We start from the raw sequence: 22,394 nt of genomic DNA, 5'->3' as shown, positions 1-22,394 counted from the left end.
GCCTCTGCTTCCTAAGTGCTGGGTTTAATAGGTGTGAGTCACTCTGCTTGGCTCAAATTGAGAATTTTAGTCAGCAAAAATGGCAGCAGAGGGCTCCTCCAATCAGAAATGGAGGGCCACCAAAGGGTTGAAGAGCTGAGGGATTGGTAGGACGAACTATGTGTGCGTGAGGGGAGTTGGTTTGAGGGGTGATTGCATCAGCTAGTATTCTATCACCATTGCAGATTACCAGAGTCCATCATCTTACAGAGAAAAAAGGGTCCCGGCTCACTGTTTTGGAGGCAGCACACCCTGGTGGAGCACATAATAGAGGAAACCACATAGGTCATGGACAGGAAAACACAAGAGAGCCAAGGAAGGTCCTAGGGTCCACAGCCCTTTTGAGGACACATTCCCAGTGACCTAAGGACCTCCCACTATGTCCTACTTCCTGAAGGTCTCTGCCTTCCGACAACACAATCCTGGGGGACTGTACTTTTAGCAAATAGGCCTTTAGCAGAGAACCAAGCTCTCAACTAAAACAGTGGTGCTTTTGATGTAGGCTGCTAGACCAGAAGTGTGTCTAAGAAGATGGTGACCAGCGCCCAGGGGAATGTTACAAGTTCCTGAGCAGGTGATAAGGTGGAGAGGACATGTTGTGTAGCTGAATAATCACTCAGAAGCATACATTAATTACAACTGGCCATTAGCTCAGGCCTACCACTGACTAGCTCTTACATTTAAACTCAGCCCATTTCTGTTCATCTATATGTTGCCACATGTTCCATGGCTTTCCTGTGTGCCATTACATGCTGCTCCCTGGACAGCGAGCTGGCATCTACTGACTCGGCCTTCCTCTCCCCAGAATTTTCCTCTCTGCTTGTCCCATCTATACTTCCTGCCTGGCCACTGGCCAATCAGCATTTTACTTATCAACCAATCAGAGCAATAATGTTGAACATAGAGAAGACACCATGACCATGGCAACTCTTGTAAAGGAAAACATTTCATTGAGGTGGTGGCTTACAGTTTCAGAGGGTTAGTCCATTATCAGCATGGCGGAGTGCAGACAGACATGGTGCTGGAGAGGTAGCAGAGAGTTATACAGATGGATCCGCAGCACCAAAAAGAGAGACTGAGCCTCTGGGCCTGGCTTGAGCCTTTGAAACCTCAAAACCCATCCCCAGTGACACACTTCCTCCAACAAAGCCACACCTCCAACAATGCTACTCCCCATGAGCCTATGGGGTCCATGTTTACTCAGTCCACCACAAGCTGCCTTTTCTGGTCCTTGCTTGTGGCTCAAGGTGTGAGCTCCCAGCTTGCCTCTCCAGCCGCCATGTCTGCCTGCTGCCACGCCTCCCTGCTGTGGTGCTGTTGGCTTCTTGTGCCTCTGGAAGCCCAAATCAACGCTTTCTTCTCGAAGTTGCCTTGGTCATGATGTCACAGCAACAGGAAAGTAACCAATACACCCAGGAAAGAGGAAATGCAAATCAAGGCTGCAGACAGAGGCAGGGGCTCACATGTGTTGGCTTTATGACCTAGTAGTCAGTTTGAATGAACTTTTGTAATTTCATCCCATCGTCCCTTTTTCTCCATTCTCTTTCCCCATATTTATCTAGGTATGTGTATCCCCCACCTGCCCTCTCCTAACTGACGCTTACATCCCTACAATTCCATCCTTAGCAATTTAACATCTAAGTTAAATGATCACAAGGCAGCCATGGAATCGAGCTGCTCGACAACCCTGAGGGAGTGCCAGTCTGCAGCCTGGGGACACCCAGCACTTCTAGGTGTAGTGTTTTCTGGACCTAGAACAGAATTCCTGTTAAGGTCAAGACCAGCAGAGATGGAGACCAGTTGGATACTGGGGCTCAGCCATTCCTGCCCAATACCCCTAGTGTGCGAACACTGCTCTCAGGCTCCCAGTTGGCAGAGGCAGGCCTCCGCAGCTGTTTCTCCCTCAGCTCTAGACCAGACTCTAGCCTTCTGCAGCCTCTTGCTGCCTCCTTCAGCTCCCTGGGTTGTCCCCAGTAAACACTTCTCTTGACAGATATCCTGTAGGCCCACCCCCTGGTGCTTCTTTCCAAACAGGCAGATCTGTCCATAGAAGAGCTCTGCTTTCAACTTTTTGAATATTTTACTTTGCCAGCAAATCAAAGGTCTATACCAGTTTGGCATACACATCTACCATAGCATCTGTCTTAATATGCTCAACAGATACTCCAGGACTGATGGATGATGGTGAGCAAACCCACTTTTCTGCTTGGAGGCCTGTGTGCAGATGTCACACAGCCCTCCTATGTATGGCGACCCGATGTGATGCTTAGGAGCTTAATGTCTGTGCTTCAGAACAACTGGAAATGAGTTACCTTGAACTCTGAGATGATACAGTCTTTGGTTGGAAAGTGCCTTATTTCTCATGTTCTCCATGGAAGTTTCCAGATTTGGGGCTCATGGAGGATACTGAGGTAACTGGCTATTTGAGTAACAGATTTATTGAAAGAATTACTAATGTTGTGGACAGACAGACATACAGGAGCAGAGTAGGGTCCCTTATAAATTTCTGGTTTCTGGAGCAGGAAGGCAAGAATTTAGAGAAACAAGTCACTGGAGTTCTGGAGACCAAATGATTGTAGTATAACCAGAATGGAGTAGTTGTGCAAAATGGTGGGGCCATGGCTAACACCCAGATTCTTCCTCACTATCAGAGCAGAAGGAGCATGAGTGGGGGGCCACAGGAAGTGACCAGAGCAGCCCAAGCCAGAGAGAGGAGGGGTCTGCGGGCTGAGAGGAAGCTTAGGCTGGGAAGCCTCTTCCTGTGACCCCACTTCCTGGAAGCTGCTGCTCTTCCGGCTGATCTCGGAAGCAGCAGAGGTCGGGAACAACAGCTGGCTGGGAAGGGAACCTGGGCTGCAGAAATTTGCTGATAGTCACCAGCAGATAGAGCATTCTGAGAAAACCTGCATTTAAAGTAGTTTATCTGACCCTGCTGTGTATCTTTGCTTTGTTATTCTGAGTTGAATAGATGGTTTTGAATCATTCCCAAGGGAGGCTAATTAAATAGTTGATAAATAGGATGTGGGGATTTCATGCACAAAGCTTTTCTGACATTAATTAATTGACACTGGCAAGAGTAGCACCTTCACCTTACAGATGCAAATCGTCAAAGGGAAGGCGTGTGTGTGTGTGTGTGTGTGTGTGTGTGTGTGTGTGTGTGTGTGTGTGCGCGCGCGCGTGTGTGTCTACAACAGCTCTGCAGCTACGATTTTGGAGTTGTTCCCCAGAGCCCCAGCAAGGAGGAGTTGAATGGGAGGCTGCAAAACTTGTTTAGTCTTCTGCAAGATCCTAGTGAGATTCAAGTTCCCAGTGCTAGAAACAAATCATTTAGAGGCATTGATGACAAGGGTCTTAGGAGGAAGTCCTTACCCCACCCTGTTGCATAAGAGCTGGCATTTCCTTTGGAAATGGTGACTCAGGTTTCCCGGCAGTGGCTCCTGGGCTTTTGCTGACCAGCCACAGCGCCACCTGCTGGTCCTGTAGTCCTCAGCGCTGTAGACCCCAGGCTAAAAGCCAATATTTTCCTCTTAATCTCTTCAGTATTTCTTTTCCCCTTGCCTGTCCCAGCTGAGAATCCTCACTTCTCCAGAACCACAGCTGATAGGATGTGTGTGTGTGTGTGTGTGTGTGTGTGTGTGTGTGTGTGTGTGTGTGGTGTACAAATCTGTCAGAGGACCATTTCCACAAATATCTCATCCTATTTTTCCCCTCTGGATTAAAATGAGAACAAATGAAATCTAAGCCTTGACTGATTGGCCCATCGGAGTGAAAGGTCTACACCAGAATAAAAAGAGTCATTTCTGTCTCCGAGGGCCTGGGTAGCTCTCTTCCTTGGGGTGGTGGTGGTAGGGGATGTATCTGGAAGCTGCTTGCACAAGAGGCAGTTAAGGCTCTTTCTTAGAGCCAGTGCTCTTTGGGCGTGGTTGAGGGAAGGAGGGTCTTAGGACAGGCACAGCCACTGTGCACATTTGCAGCTCCAGGGCCTCAGAATTGTTTTTGTTTATCTGTTTGTTTGTTGTTGTTGCTGCTGTGACAGAATGCCTGAGCAAACAAGGTAGGACGGATCTACTTGGGTTCATGGTTTCAGGGTCCCAGAATCACTTGGCTCTATTGCTTGTGTGCCCGCGGGTGGTGAGGAGGAATGCCACACTAAAAAGCATGGCTGAGGGAAGCTGCTCACCCCACAGCAGCCAGGAAGCTGAAAGAGGAGAGAAGGGAAGGGCAGGAACGAGACACCTTTCAAACATTTGCTCCTCGTGACCCATTTTCTCCAACCAGACCCCACCTGCCAACAGCCCATTCAATGTGAACTCCATGTGTTAACCTATTGATCTCAGTGTCTTGGTGATCCAGTTACCTTTCAATAGGTCTCTAGCAGAGGACAGCCTTCATATATGAGCCTCTTTGGGAGGCTTCATATTCAAGCTGTAACAGGGGTTATGGGGTGGAGTGTCACATCAATATTGCCCTTCCTTCTACAAACAGAGATGCAAGTGTGTCCAGCTGTTCTCTCAAATGGTAGAACTGAATTCTAAACGACTTCACTGCTGACAATTTCCATTCAGGCAACATGACTCAGCTTATCATTTTGTCTGTCTGCCCACTGAGAAGTTAAACAAGTGTTGGGTACTCTAACAGGCCCTCTACACATGGCCCCTGGGATTTGAAAAGGAAGGCAGAACCCTTCTGCAGATGGAGGTCAGCAGAGAGTGAAGCATGCAAAGGGACTTGCAGGGTTGCAGGGGGTGGGAGAGGCTTCCCTTGTACCACCAGCTTCCAGGGAGGATTGATTTTTGCAGCCAGTTACCTGAGGCAACCCCATACACGGGTCCCCCGTACCTCCCTCCACCTCTCACATGGCCAAGTCATCCTCTAGGCTTTAGGCAGAGCCAAGCTGTGCCAGTGTGTCAATGAAGTGCAGAGACTGAGTCCTGCAGGTGGGCGCAGTGGCAGACATCTGTAGAGAAACACACACATGCCACATCACCAGCCGAGTTCCTACCAGCCAGCTGCCACACATTTCCTGCCGGCGGGGTCCGACCCCCAGCCTGTGTCCTGGGGAAAACTGAACATAGGGGGACGCTGACACATCAGTGGGTTGTCGACCATCTCTTGAGAACCAAGTCACTGAATGGTTCAGTTTAAGTGGGCAAAGGATTTCCAAGAGTGTGTCCTCCTGTGTGCCATCATAGGCAGGGCTTTGCAATATGTGGCCGTATATCCTTATGTAGTATAGGGACTAGTTTTTACCAACCCAAGTTGTAGATGTGAATGAGGCAGAGATGCAGAGGATGATTATTCAGATGACAAAGCTGGCTTTACTAATTCCATGAGATTTAGTAGCAGTGTATGATAATTTCCAGATCATACAAGTCAGTCTAATACAGTCCATAGGGGACTTCCAGAAACCTGTGGTAGACAATTTCAAGAAGGTTTTACAGGACTCTGGTGAGGCTGTGAGGGACTGTCAAGGCTGGGGTGTGCTGGACACTGCCTTCCATGACTTGGTACTGCATCTATTTTGGGTCCCCCAGTTCAGGGTCTTACCATGTATCTCAGGCTGGCCTTGAACTCACGATCCTCTTGCCTCCACCTCCTGAGTGCTAGGATCACAAGGCTGCAACACCAAATCTGGCTTTGGAAATTTCTGTTTAATCCAAGCAGCATGCAGCTCAAGAGAGCACTTGTTCATTGTTGGATGGGAGGATGCTGGTCGGTCAGCCTTCCTTCTCAGTCAGCCCCCAATGATGAGCCTGTGGGACCAGTGGCTCTTCCATAGTCCAAGAGGTTATAAGACCAGAACATTTCCAATGTTTTTCCATCTCATTCTGACCTAATCCTCTGGCATATCTGTGACAGGAGATGTGACTCAGCCTGATTGCCAGCCTCTGATGGAGCAAGAACAAGTGTGTGTGTGTGTGTGTGTGTGTGTGTGTGTGTGTGTGTGTGTGTGTGAAGCTGTATTTACTTTTTATAAGTAGGAAGTTGGTATGAGGAGATGCCTCAGTCAGTAAGGTGCATACACACAATGACCTGAGTTCAGTCCCCAGCACCCACGTAAAAAAGAAGTGTTTAGCAGCAGGTGCCTATGATCCCAGATTTGGGGAGGCAGAGACAGGAGGATCCCCAGAGTTCACTAGCCTGCTAGTCTAGCCTCCCTGGTGAACTCTCAAGTTGAGGGAGAGACCCTGTCTCAAAAATAAGGTGGAGAGTGACTGAGGAAGACACCTGACAACCACCTCTGGCCTCCACATCTGTATGCGCATTACTTTGGGCATGTCCACAAAGGTAAGACAGGAAGAAAGTGCTGTATGAGCCTGAGCACGGATGGGTATGGTCTGCGGAGGAAGCAGTTAAATAGACAAAGGCGAGTTCTTTCTCCCTCTCAAGTAGCAGGGATACTGTTCTTGTGTTCTGTAGACACCAGAACTCCAGGTCTGTGCCCTCTGGTTTCTAGGACATGCATGTAGTCCCCAAGATCTCAGGCCTTAGTCCCCAAGATCTCAGGCCTTAGCCTTGAGCCAAGAGGGACACACACTAGTTTCCCAAGTTTCTCAGGTTCAGACAGCTAAGTACTAGTTTTCCCAGGGGTTCCAGGATACATTGCCTGTTGAGGAAGCCTCAGTCTGCCCGGTGACATGGGTCTATTCCACCACGTCCCATCCATGTATGCATGTGTCATGTAGCTTGACACAGAGATAGTGCCTTCTCTCTAGAGAAGCCCAAATGAAGCCCCGTGTCCAAGATTCCAGTTGACTTCCCATGCTGGCTGCAGATGGTAGTGAATCTGTCCCTCTGACACTGTTCAGGTTTGCTTTACTGGCTGCAGAAACATCCCGCCTTTGTTGCTATTTGAGGGATGCACTTTGAGGCCCCCGCCCGCCCCTTTCCATCATTCCTGGGTACATGACTCCATCCTTTCACTTTAACTCTTGCGCTCTCCTATTTCAGCTCTGGTCACAGCATCATCAACACCAGAAGGTCCATGCGCTGGACCGTTTTCAAAGCTCGTCTCCTCCATCCCTGCCCAAAGCACCATGATGCTGGAGAAGGCCAGTTAGTGTCTCTTTTCTTAAAGAAAAGAAGGCAGGAAAGTTTGGTGACATGACAATATCACACAGTCACAAAACTGTGGGTCCAGGAGCAGCTGACTGGTTTAGATTTAGTATAGTCCCATGGTGGGGCATGAGAGAGGGTAGGAAGTATGGTGATGTTTTATTTGTGCTGAAATGTGATTTTATTTGTATGTTAATAAAGTTGCCTGGAGATCAAAGGTCACAGTGAGCCACAAGCGGGAGTCAGGGGGTGGTAGCACATGCCCTTAATCTGATCACATGGCAGGCAGAGTTTCTGTGGTCAAGGACACGTCCGAAGCAAGGTGACCTAAACTTTTAATCCCAGTACCAACCATGCAGACTTAGAGATCTTGCCTTTAATGGCCTGATTATTCTCTTGCATGCTGCATTTGAGTTCTCAAAAGCCAAAGATTCGGTTATTATCTGGCTAGCTTCTGAGTTTGGGACCATTCTGTTTACTGCTGAAGACAGTCTTTGTAAGAAATCCGTGAAGGATTCTTTTGGGTCCTGCGTAACTTTTGCGAATGACTCAGTTTTCCTGCTTTCCTGCTTCCTCAATTCTGTCACATGCATTCATGGTCACCATTCGACATAGAATTAGGGTTTGGTTATCATACAAACATTGTCTTTGTATTTCAGCATATTGGCCTTCTCCAAGAAGCTGATCCTGGGAAATTTCCACACCTCTAGCCCTCCATTGACTTTCTATGGTCTTAGCCTCACTTAATACATGTGCCACTGCAGCTGTGCTTGGGATTCCAGGACAGCATTTACCAGCTCTTTCCAGTCTTGAGGGATAATCCTACTACAAGTTGACCAGGAGTTTAACATTTGCTTTACAAACGGGGAATGCATGCCATAAGATACTATTTTCTCCTTAAACCTTCTTAATCTAGCATTTCAATTGGAGTCCAATTAGTTTGTACATTCACTTGATCAGGTAGCTGTAGTTTGAGTTTTCCTGCCTGGCCCACAGTCAGGACAAATTTCTCTTACCCGCCAGTCCCACAGTCACTCAGACCCAACCAAGTAAGCACACAGAAACTTATACTGTTTACAAACTGTATGGCTGTGGCAGGATTCTTGTTATCTACTTTTATTTATATCTTAAATTAACCCATTTCTATTAATCTATACTTTGCCATGTGGCTCGTGGCTTACCAGTACCTTATCTCTTTCTTGTCATGGCAGTGGCTGGCCACATCTTCTCCCCACCTCCCAGAATTCTCTTCTCTCTTGTCCCACCTATACTTCCTGCCTGGCCACTGGCCAAACAGCATTGTGGGGCAAATTCCAAAGGCCTGGGCGGCTCCCTCCCTCAGCCTCCTTCCTCGCTGGCAGGTACCTAAATCCACCTGCAAAGTTCCATTTAACCAGGGGACGCCTACATGGTTCCATTCCCGAAAGAGGGAACAGCTAGTCCAGTCTCAGTTCCCTAGCTTAGCCCCCAGACCAGCGAAAACCGCTGTGAGTGAGGCCTTCCCACTCCTCCCTGAGTGCCGGCTCCCGCCATCTTGGCTCCTGCCTTCAGCTGCCGCCAGCCAAGGTGGCCAGCAGGCCCTGCTTTGGAGCTATACCACCGCCTCCTGCTGGCTGAAAAGTGCTACTGCACCCCCCAAAACCATGGAAAGGTAAGCTTATTTCAAGTAAAAGTACTTGATAATTTTACACCTTAAAACTGACTAACAAATTTTGAGTAATTCTGGTAAAATGGCTGACAACATTACCTCACAAGAATTTAAAAACCTTTTTGCCTGTATGATGAATGACATTTTCCTGGAAATATAAAACTTCCCTTTTAACTACGTGGAGTGGCCTTAATAATTTCTCCAATAGGTAGCTGTTGTACGGTTACCGGATAAATTAAGTTTGATTGTTTGAAAACAGGCTTTCTTTCTGTAAGCTTATAATCCAATCCTTATTTAATAAGACAGTTTAGAATTTTATCTACAGGGAAGTTTAAGACAGACATGTTGTGGAATATTATTTTAAGATGTGTTACATTTGTTTATGCTGTGGAATATTTAATGATGCAAAGATGTGCTGCATTCTTTTATGTTGCATGTGTTTAACTCTGTGAAGCCGTGTTACTGTGCCTGTCTAAAACACCTGATTGGTCTAATGAAGAGCTGAACAGCCAATAGCAAGGCAGGAGAAAGGATAGGTGGGGCTGGCAGTTAGGGAGATTAAATGAGGGGAGAAATCTGAGAAGGGAGAAGTATGAACAAGGAGAGGAGGATGCCAGCCACACAGCCACACAGCCACCCAGCCACACAGCCAGCCACACAGCCACACAGCCACTCAGCCACCCAGCCACACAGCCAGCCAGCCACCCAGCCACCCAGCCACCCAGCCACCCAGCCACACAGCCAGCCAGCCAGCCAGAAACACAGCCACCCAGCCACCCAGCCAGCCAGCCAGCCAGCCAGCCAGCCAGCCACACAGCCACACAGCCACCCAGCCAGCCAGAAACACAGCCACCCAGCCAGCCAGCCAACCAGCCAGCCACCCAGCCACACAGCCACCCAGCCACACAGCCAGCCAGCCAGCCAGCCACACAGCCAGCCAGCCACCCAGCCAGCCAGCCACACAGCCAGCCACCCAGCCACACAGCCAGCCAGCCAGCTAGAAACACAGCCACACAACCACCCAGCCACCCAGCCAGAAACACAGCCAGCCACCTAGCCACCCAGCCACCCAGCCACCCAGCCACCCAGCCAGCCACAGAGTAAGAGTGAAAGTAAGATTACAGAAGTAAGAGAAAGGTAAGAGCCCAGAGGCAAAAGGTAGACAGGATAATTCAAATTAAAGAAATCTGGCTGGAAATAAGCCAAACTAAGGCTGAGCATTCATAAGAAAGAATAAGACGCTGTGTGATTTATTTGGGAGCTGGGTCACGGGTCCCCCAAGAGCCAAAGAGTAAAAACCAAACAACTACACAGACACGTGATGTAGACGAGGCGGTGGTTGAGGGGAAGGACTTGTGACATTCACAGCCCATCTACAACGCATGCTCACGCTCTTTTTTTCAGTTTCTGGCAGTGCTGGGCATTGAACTCAGGGCCTCCCTCACACATGCTAGGCAAGCGCTCCACCATATTTTATATTTGTATGCCTTATATCTCCATTCATACTTAGAGAAAAGGCGCTGAGATCTCACAGTGAGTGTAGACGCAGCTGTAGAATTAAGAACATCTGCAATGCTTAGAGCAAATTTAAGGGTCAAATGTCTGCCTAGTCTATTTAATTTTACACCCTAGTCTAAAATTCCTGCCCCGTGTGAAATCCAGAGTTACAGCAGTTGGTACCTAAGGCACAATATCGGTACTTGACTGAAGCTACATGTTTTTTTTTTTTTTTTTCCCTACAAAGGAACAGGTTTGGAAGTCAATGTAAACTGATCAATGAATTGTGATTATTCTGAAATTTTATTTTGGGGTCCTGTGTCACAAAATGACATGTGTAATGTTTGCAATGGGTATGAGAAATTGAGATGTTTTTATTTCTACTATTTGAGAATAAAACTGTAGATAATGTTCCAAACTAGCATCAAAAAAAAAAAAAAAAAAGGCGGAGCAAACTTTTCTGTATATAAACTGTACATAAAACAAGGCACTATACATTTCTTGGGGGAGATATTAAGGTAGAAAGGTTGATTCGCATAGATTCTTCAGAGTCCACACTGGGAAGTAAGTCTTTGTTCGCTTTAGCACCGGAAGCAGAACTCAGCACAAGTCAGACCGAAGGCTGAAGGAGGCACTCCTGGGGAGGGGGGAGGGGGATGGGATGGAGGACAGATTGCAGGCAGGTTGAACCCAACAGAAGCGACTCTGTCTACCTGGTAATATTGTTTTGACACCGAAGGAAAAAAAATTGAAAGTGAATGAATACATATTGTTTTGTTAAATACATATTGGATTTATACGGTGCTTATATAAATATATATATATATATATATTTAGAATCCACAAACTATCAAAATAACACTTTATAAAGAGACTTGCTTTAAAAAAGGTAATGCCGAGTTGGAACAGGAGGGCAGGGTCGCAGTGGCCACTGAGACAGGATTCGGCTGAGTGAACGGAAGAGATGCCTTTCTCAGTTTACCTGAACCATGGAAAAAAAACCGTCCCAAGAGTTCTCCCACACATTTACAAAATGCTTAACTCCTAGACAAGCCACCGAGTTAATAAGGTCAGGTTTGGAAAAACTCTGATTCAAAAATACTTTCTTCTTTGACAGAAAAAAAATAACAGTCCAAAAAAATATCCGTTTTCTGGTCTAGCGGCACCGGAAGTGATCTCTTGATGGCGCCTGTCATTGCTTCCTCAGAACAGGCCCTTAGCTTTCTTCAGGTTCACTTGCTTCCAGGTGGGCAGTGCGTTGAATTCATCTCTGGTCATGTCAAGTGCAAACTGGAGGAAATGTGAGAGACACCCTGTGAGTGGCTGAGTGAAAGGATGCTCACACCAGTGTGTCATCACCATCCCAGCCAAGGGGCCACTCACCTCAAAGTCTTCATCTGTGAGATAAATCTCAAGCTTTAGAGGGTCTACTCCCTCCGGGAGTGGCCTGGCAAGCAGATCTGCCAATGGATAGATGGTTTTACAGAGCTTGGCTAGGACATCTTCCACCAGGGTGATCTGGTTGGAAACTTCAGTATCCTGGAGAGAGGGAGCAAGAGAACATTTGAGCAGACTCCTGCTATCTCTGGGGACTTGCAGACCCCCAGCTCTGTACCATATGGGCACAGCCTGGTCAGGAGCATGGTATCACTCCACTGTGGAGTTGGGGGGGGGGCTCTGAATATCCAGGAATTACCTCCTGACCTTCAGAGCTGTTCTCCCTCTGCCAACTTTCAAATCAACCCTGTGTTTGAACTGCTTCTGAATGAATGAATGAATGAACAGATGAATGAATGAATGAATGTTTAGGGACTTAGCTTACCTATGAGTGAAGCAGCAGAGAAAGATTATTGGATCTGAAATCAAAACATTAGATGCTTCTACATAGTGGAACTTGTTTGAACATATTTTAAAATAATTAAGCTAAAGAGAAGTCATGCCCTTTCCCCTTTCCCCCAGGTTCCACTTCTTAATCCACAATGAGACACAAAGAAGGTAAAGGTAGAGTAATGCATAAGGCCCTGGGTTATGCACACACACACACACACACACACACACACACACACACACACACTCACACATGCATGCATTCAAGCACATGCACTCGCACACACACAGGGGTGGGATTTCTGGGGAAATCATCTTGGTCTCTTATACTTGGGTCTGGGAAGTGCTGCCCTCCCTTTGGGCAGTTGGATGGTGACTGAATGAGTTCAAGTTACTGCCAACTTCAGCCATCTATGGGGCAGAATCTTGGAGGAGAGGTGGGTGCTGTGCTGAGTCTACTGGCCTGTACCTATGGACCACTACTCTCTTGGTGACTCAGAGATTTCAGGCAAGTGTTTTGTGCCTCAGCTCCTACACTGGTAAAGTAAGGACAGTAGTAAGATGCACACTAATATACTGTCCTGGTAATTAAGTGAGAAATCAAATGTAACATGCTTAGTGCCGGACCTCACCAGAGCACTACACAATGAGTTTTAATTTTGAGCTTGCTCAACATTATGCAGTACCCCCCCACCCCTCAAGCCTGATGAGCTACAGTGAATGCAGAAATACAAGGGCAACCACTGTTTGGGCTTAGGCTCCATGAGGCAGCTACAATGGTGGGCTCTGAGATCCATACATATTGTGAACTCCACATACTGTCGCTCTGCCTAGGGATTGCTATGAGCCGCAGAAATATGACATAGGAATTCAGCTGACTATGGCAAAAGAGTTAAGAACTCTCCCAGAGGATAAAGCCAGGTCTTAAGGAGTCTTGGTGATATTGGCTTTTGAATATTAGCCATTTCCTGCTATAAATTTCTCATGTGCTATTGCAGCTTTTCCATTCCTAGAACAGTGTGTTTGATCAATCACTGGGCACAATTTCCCCTATATAATTACAGACACTGGATAACATCTCCCAACTGTGCTAACAACAGTCACACAGCAAGACCTCTAATTTCAGGTCTTTCTGTAATTATTGTCATTAGCAACATCTGGCCAGGACCTTCTCTGGATGAAAGTATCTTATCTGAGATGCTCCCAGCCTTTCTAAGAACAGACCGCAGATAGATGGCATCCAGACTATCTGTTAGAGAAGGCCAGGTGGAGGTGCTTATAAGCTTAACCCTCCCTCCTCTCTTCCAAGCGCTAGCTCTAGATCTCTTTTAAACAATTAACTCAGAACTAAAGGACTTTTACTTAGCAGGTATGTCAAGCTGTGACTCAGGTTGCCTAGCTACCGAGTGTACTTTTCCTGCCCTGCCAGAAAATGGCACAGCCAAAGATAAACTTGGACAGATTTTGGTGTCAAAGAAAAGTAAGGTAGTTTTACTTTCACCCATGATTTAGTGAACTATAGGCTCTTAACATTTTTACTAACCACTTCTAAGAATATAGTTTGAGCACATAAATTCCCTTTTAACCAAATTTAGCCCTCAGTTGATTCTATTCCCCATTAGTCACTTCCTTTAGGGTTGCTATGATAGCTGATAATTACTGCTCTTGGTGTGGATCTTATTGTCCCTCCTTTTGATCCTGTAAGAGTTCAAGTCTGGGTGACCTTGCCTTGGCTAGAGAATTGCTGCTTTGTATGGGTACATAACTGATAACCTCAGAGACTTGGGAGGACTAGATTGAAGAACTAGAAGAATGAGATGGAAGATGAGGAAGAGCCAGATGGGGGAGAACTAGATAGGGTAAAATTAAGATGGGAGAATTAAGGTAGAGCTTAAAGAGAAGAGAAGGAAAGTGTAGGGAGAAATCAAGCAAGAAAGGAACTAAGTATAAGAGCATAAAAGAAGCTGCGTAGAGAGAGAACTTACTCAGAAGAATAAAGTGAATGGACTAAAGAGTTTCATGTATGTAGATTTGTTATAAGGGAGAATATGTGTTTGTTTTTCTGAGTCTGGGTTAACCTGATTAATACTATATGTCCAAGTCCATCCATTTTCCTGATTCCATTTTCTTTACAGTGGAATATTATTTCATTGTGTATATGTACCACATCTTCAACATCTATTCACCTGTTGATGGATGTTTAGGCTGGTTCTATTTCCTAGCTATTATGATTAGAGCAGCAGTGAACATGGATGTGCAGGCAGCTACGTGGTGGGAGATGTAGAGTTTTTTGGGTAGATGCCCAAGAGTGGTATAGTTGGGTCATGTAGTACATCTATTTTTTTTTTTTTTTTTTTTGAGGAACTTCCTACTGATTTCCATAATGTCACAGAAATCTTAACTCCTATCAGCCATGAATAAAGGTACCTCTTCTATATCCTCACCAACATTTGTGGTCAGATTCCTTCCTTCCTCCCTGCCTCCCTGCCTCCCTCCCTCCCTCCCTCCTTCCCTCCTGTAAAGTGATGAGGACCATCTCCTGTAATGCTGTGTGACACTGTGTGGTTGCAGGAACACCGTGAGACAGTCACAATGCGCTCTCTCCCTCAGCTACCTGAGCACATTCCTTCCTGTATTGCAGCCTGTCTCTTCCACAAGAGCTTCACCTGAGAGGACTTGGCTGTGCATTCCACACACCTCGAGAGGCAGTGGGCTGGGTGCCAACAGAAGAAACAATAGCAGCTCTTATTTGTGTCTTTGCCTGTATTTAAAACCTGAAAATTATGTGTAGAAAATGATCAGACGGCTGCCACTGTTTCCTCATTAGGCTTCCCCTCCTAAGCCAAGTCCAGGAAGTGTGGGAAGCACACTGCAACAGGAAAAAGGGTATCCCCGCTTTATTTGCAGGGTCTTGGCATACAGTCCAGGCTAGGCCAGAGCTTACTGTAAAGCACAGGCTAGCCATCAAGTGCTAGGATTACAGGGATATGTCATCACATCCCAGAGTTTGTTCCCACATCCAGAGTGCAGTCTGAGGCTTCTCCCTCTGGTGGTGCCACCCAGTGCAGAGGCCAGCGGAGGCCTAGGGTTGGAAAAGGGGGTGGGGAGCTCACCATTTCTGTGATCTCGGCAATGTCCTCCCTGTGTTCCCAGCTGGGAAACATGTTGGTGAACGTCAGGGGCTCTAGCCCAGCGTGGATAAGGTAAGACTTGGGGGGTGGCCTTTTGAGATTCTTTCCTGCAGGGATGCAGAATGCACATGTCAGTGGGCCTGAGGAGCCTTTCCTCTCCACTTTTCCTTTTTTTTTTTTGGTCCCATTTTCCACCAGAACACTGACTTTCACATTTAAAATGTGGATTGTGAGTCACTCATAACAATGCATGGTGCTGCTGTACCTCAAAGGTGACTCTTATGCTTATCTCTTCCACACAGATGTGACATCGACCTGACCCCCCCACTTCCCGAACACGACAAAATGTTTCTGGACCCCTAGGGGGACAGAAGGCTCTCTTGGAAACTCCCACCAGGCATGTCTACTTCCCTTCCATCTGCCTGTGGAGGTTTCCCCTGAGCAGGAGAAGCTTCAATAGCACGTGACAGTCAATGGCAGCATCTTCCAGGTGCGGGTGAGCATTGAAAGGTTGTTCACAAAGAGCTTTCCACAGAAAGAATTACTGTACACACTCAGGTGTATTAAGCAAGCCAGTAAACTGTCAACATGCAGACAGGGCATTAGTTACTGGCGTCTACTTTACGTAAAAGGCCACAGATTTCATGTGGATGCTAGTTAAGAAACCAGGGATTTACTGGGATTTTTTTAGTTTTGTTTTATTTCTATTGGTGGCCACAATACCAAAAGAAAGGCTGGTATTGGCTTTTTAGCCAGTTTGAGCACAGTTTTGTTCTCCAATGCAGGCGCTGCCTGAAGAGAAAGGTGAGCCGTGGAGGCCACCTAGCTACTCACACCCACCCACGTACAGAGGGGTGTCAGTGCCCGTGACACCAGTGTGGGAGACTCCACAATGCGCCATGTGGATAGCCTCATCTTGTGAGAGAGAAATATGGACTCTTTGTTCTGGCAGCAGAGAATGCATTGATCTTAACATTGACAAGCCTCTAGCAGTTAAAGGGGCAGAGCTGGAGCCTTCTCAAGGCTGGTGGCATCTCAGAAGGGCCATGGCTGGGCCTGTGGTGGCTCTCCGCCCCCTCCCTTGGGCCCTCACCTCGGCAATACTGCAGGACCGTCTCCATGGCGCTCTTCCGGTCTGAGGCCCAGCGGATGCGGGCAGAGCCGGTTATCTTGTTCTCAGTGGGCCACCAGCCTTGCCAGAGGTACACCTCGTGGTGATTGTCAACAAGGAAGAGGGCTGTGAGGTAAGGGCAGAACCAGGCCATGAGGTATACTCCTTCACAGACCTTCCCGTGCACACTGCCCCAGTAGAAGCCTTGCTGTTCTCCCAGCTGTTCCCAAAGCCCAAAGTTCAGAGAGATGAATCCCCAGAGGTTCCTGCACACTCCGCCCTCTGGTGTTAACCTCTGAAGGCCCCTAGCAGGACAAGAAGGAGACTCAAGAAAGGTCTCTTTGTTTCCTTCCTTTCCCAGCTCAATCAGAGAGTGCTGGCAGCCCTTTCAGATGTCCCTAGAACTTCGCTGTTAGCCACCTCTGGTCTCTGTGGAGCTTGCATCTGCCTTGCTCTTAACTCCCATGATGCTCTGAGCCGTGATGGTTCTTTTACAGGGAAGTGAATTTTAGACAGAGTCCTCCTGTCTCTTCCTCCTTGTCTTCCAGCCTCCACCTCTCTCTAACTCTAAGTGGCAAATGCTCTCCAACTCGACAGCTCAGTGGCACTGAGGTCCCTTCTGACATGTGTTTTGGGATTGCTTTAAAAGCCAGTGGGTGTTGATGATCCATCAAGAGCCCTGGAAAGCAAGGGCAGGGAGTCGCTTTCTTTTTTCGATACTCATGGCTGCTGACCAGTGTGATTGTAAGCATCTGCCAAGCTCTGAGCTGGTGGTCGGGCAACTGTGGTAAAACGAGACACAGGGCTGCAGCTCCAGGATGTGGGCCGACTATGAGCTCAGAGGCTTGATTGGCGGGAAGTGGGAGGGCCTATAGAGCCCATTTCCTTTGTATAGGTTTGGGCATTAGGGCATGGCTTTTGGGAACACTACTGATCTTGGAATTGGGAGATCTAGTCTGCAGTCTTAATTCTGCTGAGAGCTTTCTTTCCCAGGTCCTTTTCCTCAGCCACTTGCTTTCCCAGGTTCGTTGGCAGCTGGAGTGGCCACATGACATCTTCTGGCCAATGGGATAAAGCAGAAATAATGGCGCTGTAGGGCCCTCATGAATTGCCCCTTTCCCTTTTCCCCAGTTTCAAATAGAAACAAGAAGGGTGGAGCAAGGGCAGCTCACAAGGGACCATCAAACAGGAAGCCGGAGAGGAAGTCTGGGCAAATGGCGGGGATGCTGCATGGTACTGTCAACTGGTTCTTTGGATGTAGGAAGTTACAGAGTTCAGGTCCTGATACAATGAATACTACATGGCTGACTTTGTTTTCTTCTGTGGTGGGTGGATAAAAGGAGATGTCCTAAGCAGCTACACTAGCAGTGTACTTGGCAGATAAGAACTTAAAGAGAAAGGGCAAGAAAGGCTTCCGGGAGGGCGCTACGCAACCCAACCACGCCCCCTGCAGGCCTCACCTGGCTGCGGCGCGCTGTACAGATCCTCTTGCAGGAAAGGCATGGAGCTGACGGCAGAGGGCGCTCGCGCGGGGTACACGAACTCGGTCGCTGAGAAGTCTCCCGAGGAGCTGCTGAGGATGAACAGGCGGGGCGCGAAGTTAAAACTTCCAGGATCTTCCAAAGAAAAGAGAACAAGGCTGAGGACATCATATGCACCAGCTTCCGCATGGACTGACGGTAAAACATGGAACGACTCAAAGAACTAGTGGAAAATAGGCAGGATTTGGTTTATATCCATTTTCTGATGGGGAAATCTGTTTTTTTGTGGGTTTTGTTAAGAAAGAAAGTTGGCCCAATGTCTTGGAGGACACTGGTTGATATAGGAGTCACATATCTAGGAATTTACCTTGATTATGGATAAACATAAATAATTATTTTTAAGGGTATGCCAACTACACTATACTATTGTACCATACAGAACATACTGGACATCCACTCCCCAGATATGGAGGATGGCTAGGTAGAGCGGAATACATTGCAATGCCCTAATATCACTAAGGTCTCAGTGGCAGCAAGGTGGACACCAGGCAATAAAGGGAGAGAGTGGCTTACAAGACAGTCATCCTGGTTGTCTTTTTATTGAGAAACGCATAGGAAGTACAGGAACACATGAATTCTGGTTAGCTGAGACACATCACTTGATGAACACTGGCTGCTCAACAGAGATGACTAATAGAAGAGATTTTGTTTTATGGTTTGTATGATTATAATCATGTCTATTTTAGGGAAAGTCAGGAAGGCACATGTTCACATCCCTTAGCTTCACTCTGGTGAGTGGGGACAGCCATTCTGAAGTCCGTGCATGAAACAAAGAAACTGTTTGCTTAGATTTTGGTCCCATCCCCAAGATATCCCAATTTTACAAAATTCAGAAAATCTTCCACCTTCTGGACTGGGTTGTCCCCCACCTTGCACTCACACACCCCGCCAGCCACTCTGACCTCTAGTGCATTCCAGGTTTCCCCGGATTGCTACCTTCTCCTCTCTTGACCCCCGTGACATCCCACTGATCTAGTCCTGTGTCTTGTGTGTTCTCTTTTTATCTACTGCCTTGAAAATGACAATAAATGCTTATGAATGAGCTCCTAGGCCATGAACATCAAATCCCCAAACCGTGCCTACATTGTACACACCTATTTCACTCTGTCCTTTGCAAGGAGTGTGTCCTTTTTCTCACAGGGACCTATGAGCCCCTAAAAGGTTAAGAACAAATGAAAGAAGGCTGTGGGTCCACAATCCTTCCTTCTGCCTGCCTCCTTTGGCACACTCAAGGTCACACCATTCAATGATGGCCTCTCCTGTTCCTCCCTGAGTTTCAGGTTCCAAGTTCATAAGCTGCTGGTAACTGTCACATGCTCATGTCTCATAAAACATCTCCCAGTAGGCATCAGACACCAGCCATTGCCTTCGAAACCTCTCCTTCCAGCCACAGCTGCCTAGAACTCACTGTCTCTGTATGGCCGGGGGGCTTGCTGCTCAAGATTCTCTTCGTCTGGTCAGGACAACTGTCTCACTGGGGTCCCCACTGCTTCCTTTAGCCTGAATACTGGCCAAACCCAACAGCTTATCATGTTACTGCTCATCTAGTTTCTCAGACTTTCCTTCTCTTCTGGTCAAGTTATACCAGTCTCAGAGGCACTGTGCAAATACCGTTTTCCCATGGGGCTGTGGATGACTTTTCCTGCCAGGAAAAATCCTGTCTTTTCCATGCTCACACTCTTCATGACACATAACTTAATTTGCATGAAAATGAGTCACATCCAGTGTGTGGCTTAACTTCCTTTTGTAGAAGACATCTGTCCTCTGGGAGACCTACCCCTTGCTTTTATTTACTGTGTGCTGCACACAGCATGTGCTCAGAAAATCTTTATAAATGTATGTATGTGGTATACATGTATACGTGAATACATGCATGTGGAACCTGAGCACTCTCATGTGTCATCCCAAGGAAAGCCATCACCACCTTTGAGACAGGGCCTACTATTGGCTTGGAGCTCATCAATTAGACTGGCCATCAAGGCCCAGGGGCCTTTTTGTTCTTCTCCCCCAACTCTAGGATTTTAAGGGTGCACCTCTGTATCCTACAATTTTACACATGTTCTGGTGAGAAATCTTGTGTCTTCATGCCTGCAAGGCAAGCACTTTGCTGGTGGAACTATCCCGCTAGACCTCATTAGGTCTCTAGTGAAAAGATTAGTGAGTGAATTGAGGAACAGAAGAAGATGGATGCCATGGACCGTGCTGTGCCATTACCTTGAAGCATGCAGTCATAGGCCTTCCTGTCCCTCCTCCCCAGGGCGTCCCAGAATCCCAGGGGCTCAGATCCTTCATCACACTCATGTATTGTCACATTGCTGCTGCTGTGCAAGCCTGCTTCCAGGGGACATCTGCAAGGGAGACACGCCGGGAGGTTTACATAGGCCTGGGGAGTGCCCGAAGCACAGAGTCATTCAAGACCAAATCCACAAGTCACTTTGCTCCCTCTAACTAACAGCGATTCTCACTGATGAATGAAAAAATATCACATAAAAATTCTATCAGCGTTTGTGCTGGAAGAAGGTCCAGTTTGCTCTGGGGAAGAATGTGCAGATATACGCAAAATGTCACAAAGACGACAATGCAAATGTTTGTCTCTCACACAGCATTTTCCTGTTTGTTGTCCTCTCCTGCAAGAACTTCATTAGGATGAAGAGGAGTTTATTTCACTGCTGACTGCTTGATCCCTTGTTTGGCACCAAGAAGGTGCTTAGGAAGCATTTGCCAAATAAATACGTGAATCAATTTGTCATCATTTTGCTTTGTTCTGAGTGGCCCAAGTGAAAAGCGTCTTGGGGCATGAATGCTACTGGATCCCTCACACCACATCTTTTGAACTCCCATACCTGCACTGCCCACAGGAGGATGCTCTAAGAGTCTGGCTTTGTCTGCCTGCTGGAAGGTTGCTTGCTTTTCTTCTCTTTGCCCTTACTAGCCAGCACCAACCTGAGAGGAGCTGGGAGGAAGGCAGATCTCATTGTCCCATTTCAGGGCCCACAGAACCGACCCAAGTTGCCCTTTGCTCATATGTGGTGGAACACTCCATTTTTAGGAAAGAACTCAACTGTTCTTGAGGAATTGAGACCACCCAGACTTCTGGTGAGAGCAGAGACACAGTGGCAAGCCCCCTCTGGTTATGTTCTTACTCCTGAGGACCTTACCCATCAAGAAGACCCCAGAAGAGAACCCCAGTGGTGCTTATACCCTCGGGCTGCTGACCTGGGGGGTCTGAGAACTCACTGCCAGCTGCTGCCGCACAGCTGGGGCTCCCCTGCTTTCTAAAGAAGGGCCATGTTATAGTCCCCCAGTTTCTTCTTTTGCTTTGCCCTTTCTGCCATTCCCATAAAACACATACTCAGACCCCTACGAGGCACTGGCATGGGCTGGCCCTCTTTAACAGCAGAGGCTGTAAGCCGAATGCTCTAGAGCAAGTGGCACCTAGGGGTAGAAGCCAAAATGTGACTGTGCTTATTGGGGACATCTGCCTTGCTGATGTTTTTGTTTGTTTCAGATGAGATCTCACTAGATAACCCAGACTGGCCCTAAACTCTTAGACTAGCCTGTCCCTCCTGCCTTGGCCTTCTAGGAACACAGTGGGTGGCTCATGGTTGCCTTTTATGGAAGCAGGTGTAGCCTTAGAAAGCGGGAAAAGCCTGCAAATTGGAGGTTTCTGTGGAGATGCATGCCCCCTGGACTTATGTCAGAGCACCGGCTGGAGTTCCAAAAATCCCTTGCTGGAGTCACTTGAAGCATATGGGACGTCCCTTGTTGCCTCAGCCTGGCTGCATCTCTCTAGGAATCCCTTCGGTGCAGAGCTGGCCAGAGGAGCAATACTCACTGTTCCTTGATTTTATTGGCAGCAGTCCTTCCAACCTCCTTCGTGTGGCCCTGAGCTTTGCATCCATGCCACAGGTAAATGAGGGCCTTGTTTATGTTCAGAACAACCATGGAAGTCCTGGACCTGAGGCTGCTGCAGTGGCAGGCCACCTCCAGCAAGTTCCCTTCCATGGGCACCTCTCCCCGCACACAATACAGTCTCCATTCACCTGCAGGGGACAGCAGGGACACAGGGTTATGAGGAGTCAGGCACAGGAAGAGGGGCCCTTTGGGCTCCCTATGTGCTGTCAAAACATACGTTGGAACAACAAAACATACAGGACCTGTGGCTGAAGATGTGCTGAGCAAGGACAGCAGGAGGTCTCCCAGAGTTATAGACAGGTTGCCAAAAGTTCAGTTCACAAAGCAGAAAAAATAAAAACCTTTCCAAGATTTACATAAAATCAAAACTCTAAAGAGAGAACTATTAAGGATTTAGTGGTGGGATGCTGGCCAATGGAGAGATTATAGCAGGAAATCCACTGGTTTTTAACTTTCATAAAGAGTGTGGATAGTTACTGAGAATTCAGTTCAAGACGACTCTCCTAACCTCCTGCAGAAAAGGGCAGATCAGGAAGGAAGTGCGATGCAGGGTGGGGGTCCCCACAGGCCGTAGCAGGCCAGCCTTAGGCAGCTTCCAGTGGGAAAGACACAGCCGTATGAGGTCAGAC

The 22,394-nt window shown here is 47.5% G+C and overlaps 1 protein-coding gene across 3 annotated transcripts in view; it reads right to left on the bottom strand.

Moving 5' to 3' along the window:
- Positions 1-10,677: 10,677 nt before the first annotated feature.
- Svil (supervillin) overlaps positions 10,678-22,394 on the bottom strand; it is a 205,147-nt gene continuing 193,430 nt past the window's right edge. For all 3 annotated transcript variants that reach the window (XM_036188286.1, XM_036188287.1, XM_036188288.1), the window contains 7 exons: positions 21,686-21,893; positions 20,065-20,198; positions 17,770-17,925; positions 16,292-16,435; positions 15,181-15,305; positions 11,624-11,779; positions 10,678-11,530 (listed from right to left, as the gene is read on the bottom strand). In XM_036188286.1, coding sequence (XP_036044179.1) covers positions 11,444-11,530; positions 11,624-11,779; positions 15,181-15,305; positions 16,292-16,435; positions 17,770-17,925; positions 20,065-20,198; positions 21,686-21,893 — 1,010 coding nt within the window. In that variant the 3' untranslated portion in view covers positions 10,678-11,443. The remainder of the gene's footprint in view (positions 11,531-11,623; positions 11,780-15,180; positions 15,306-16,291; positions 16,436-17,769; positions 17,926-20,064; positions 20,199-21,685; positions 21,894-22,394) is intronic.

This window comes from Onychomys torridus, chromosome 5, assembly GCF_903995425.1.
Source record: "Onychomys torridus chromosome 5, mOncTor1.1, whole genome shotgun sequence".
NCBI lineage: Eukaryota > Metazoa > Chordata > Mammalia > Rodentia > Cricetidae > Onychomys > Onychomys torridus.
The sequence above is the reverse complement of the archived record's forward strand: the minus strand, read 5'-3'. Positions and strand labels throughout refer to the sequence as shown.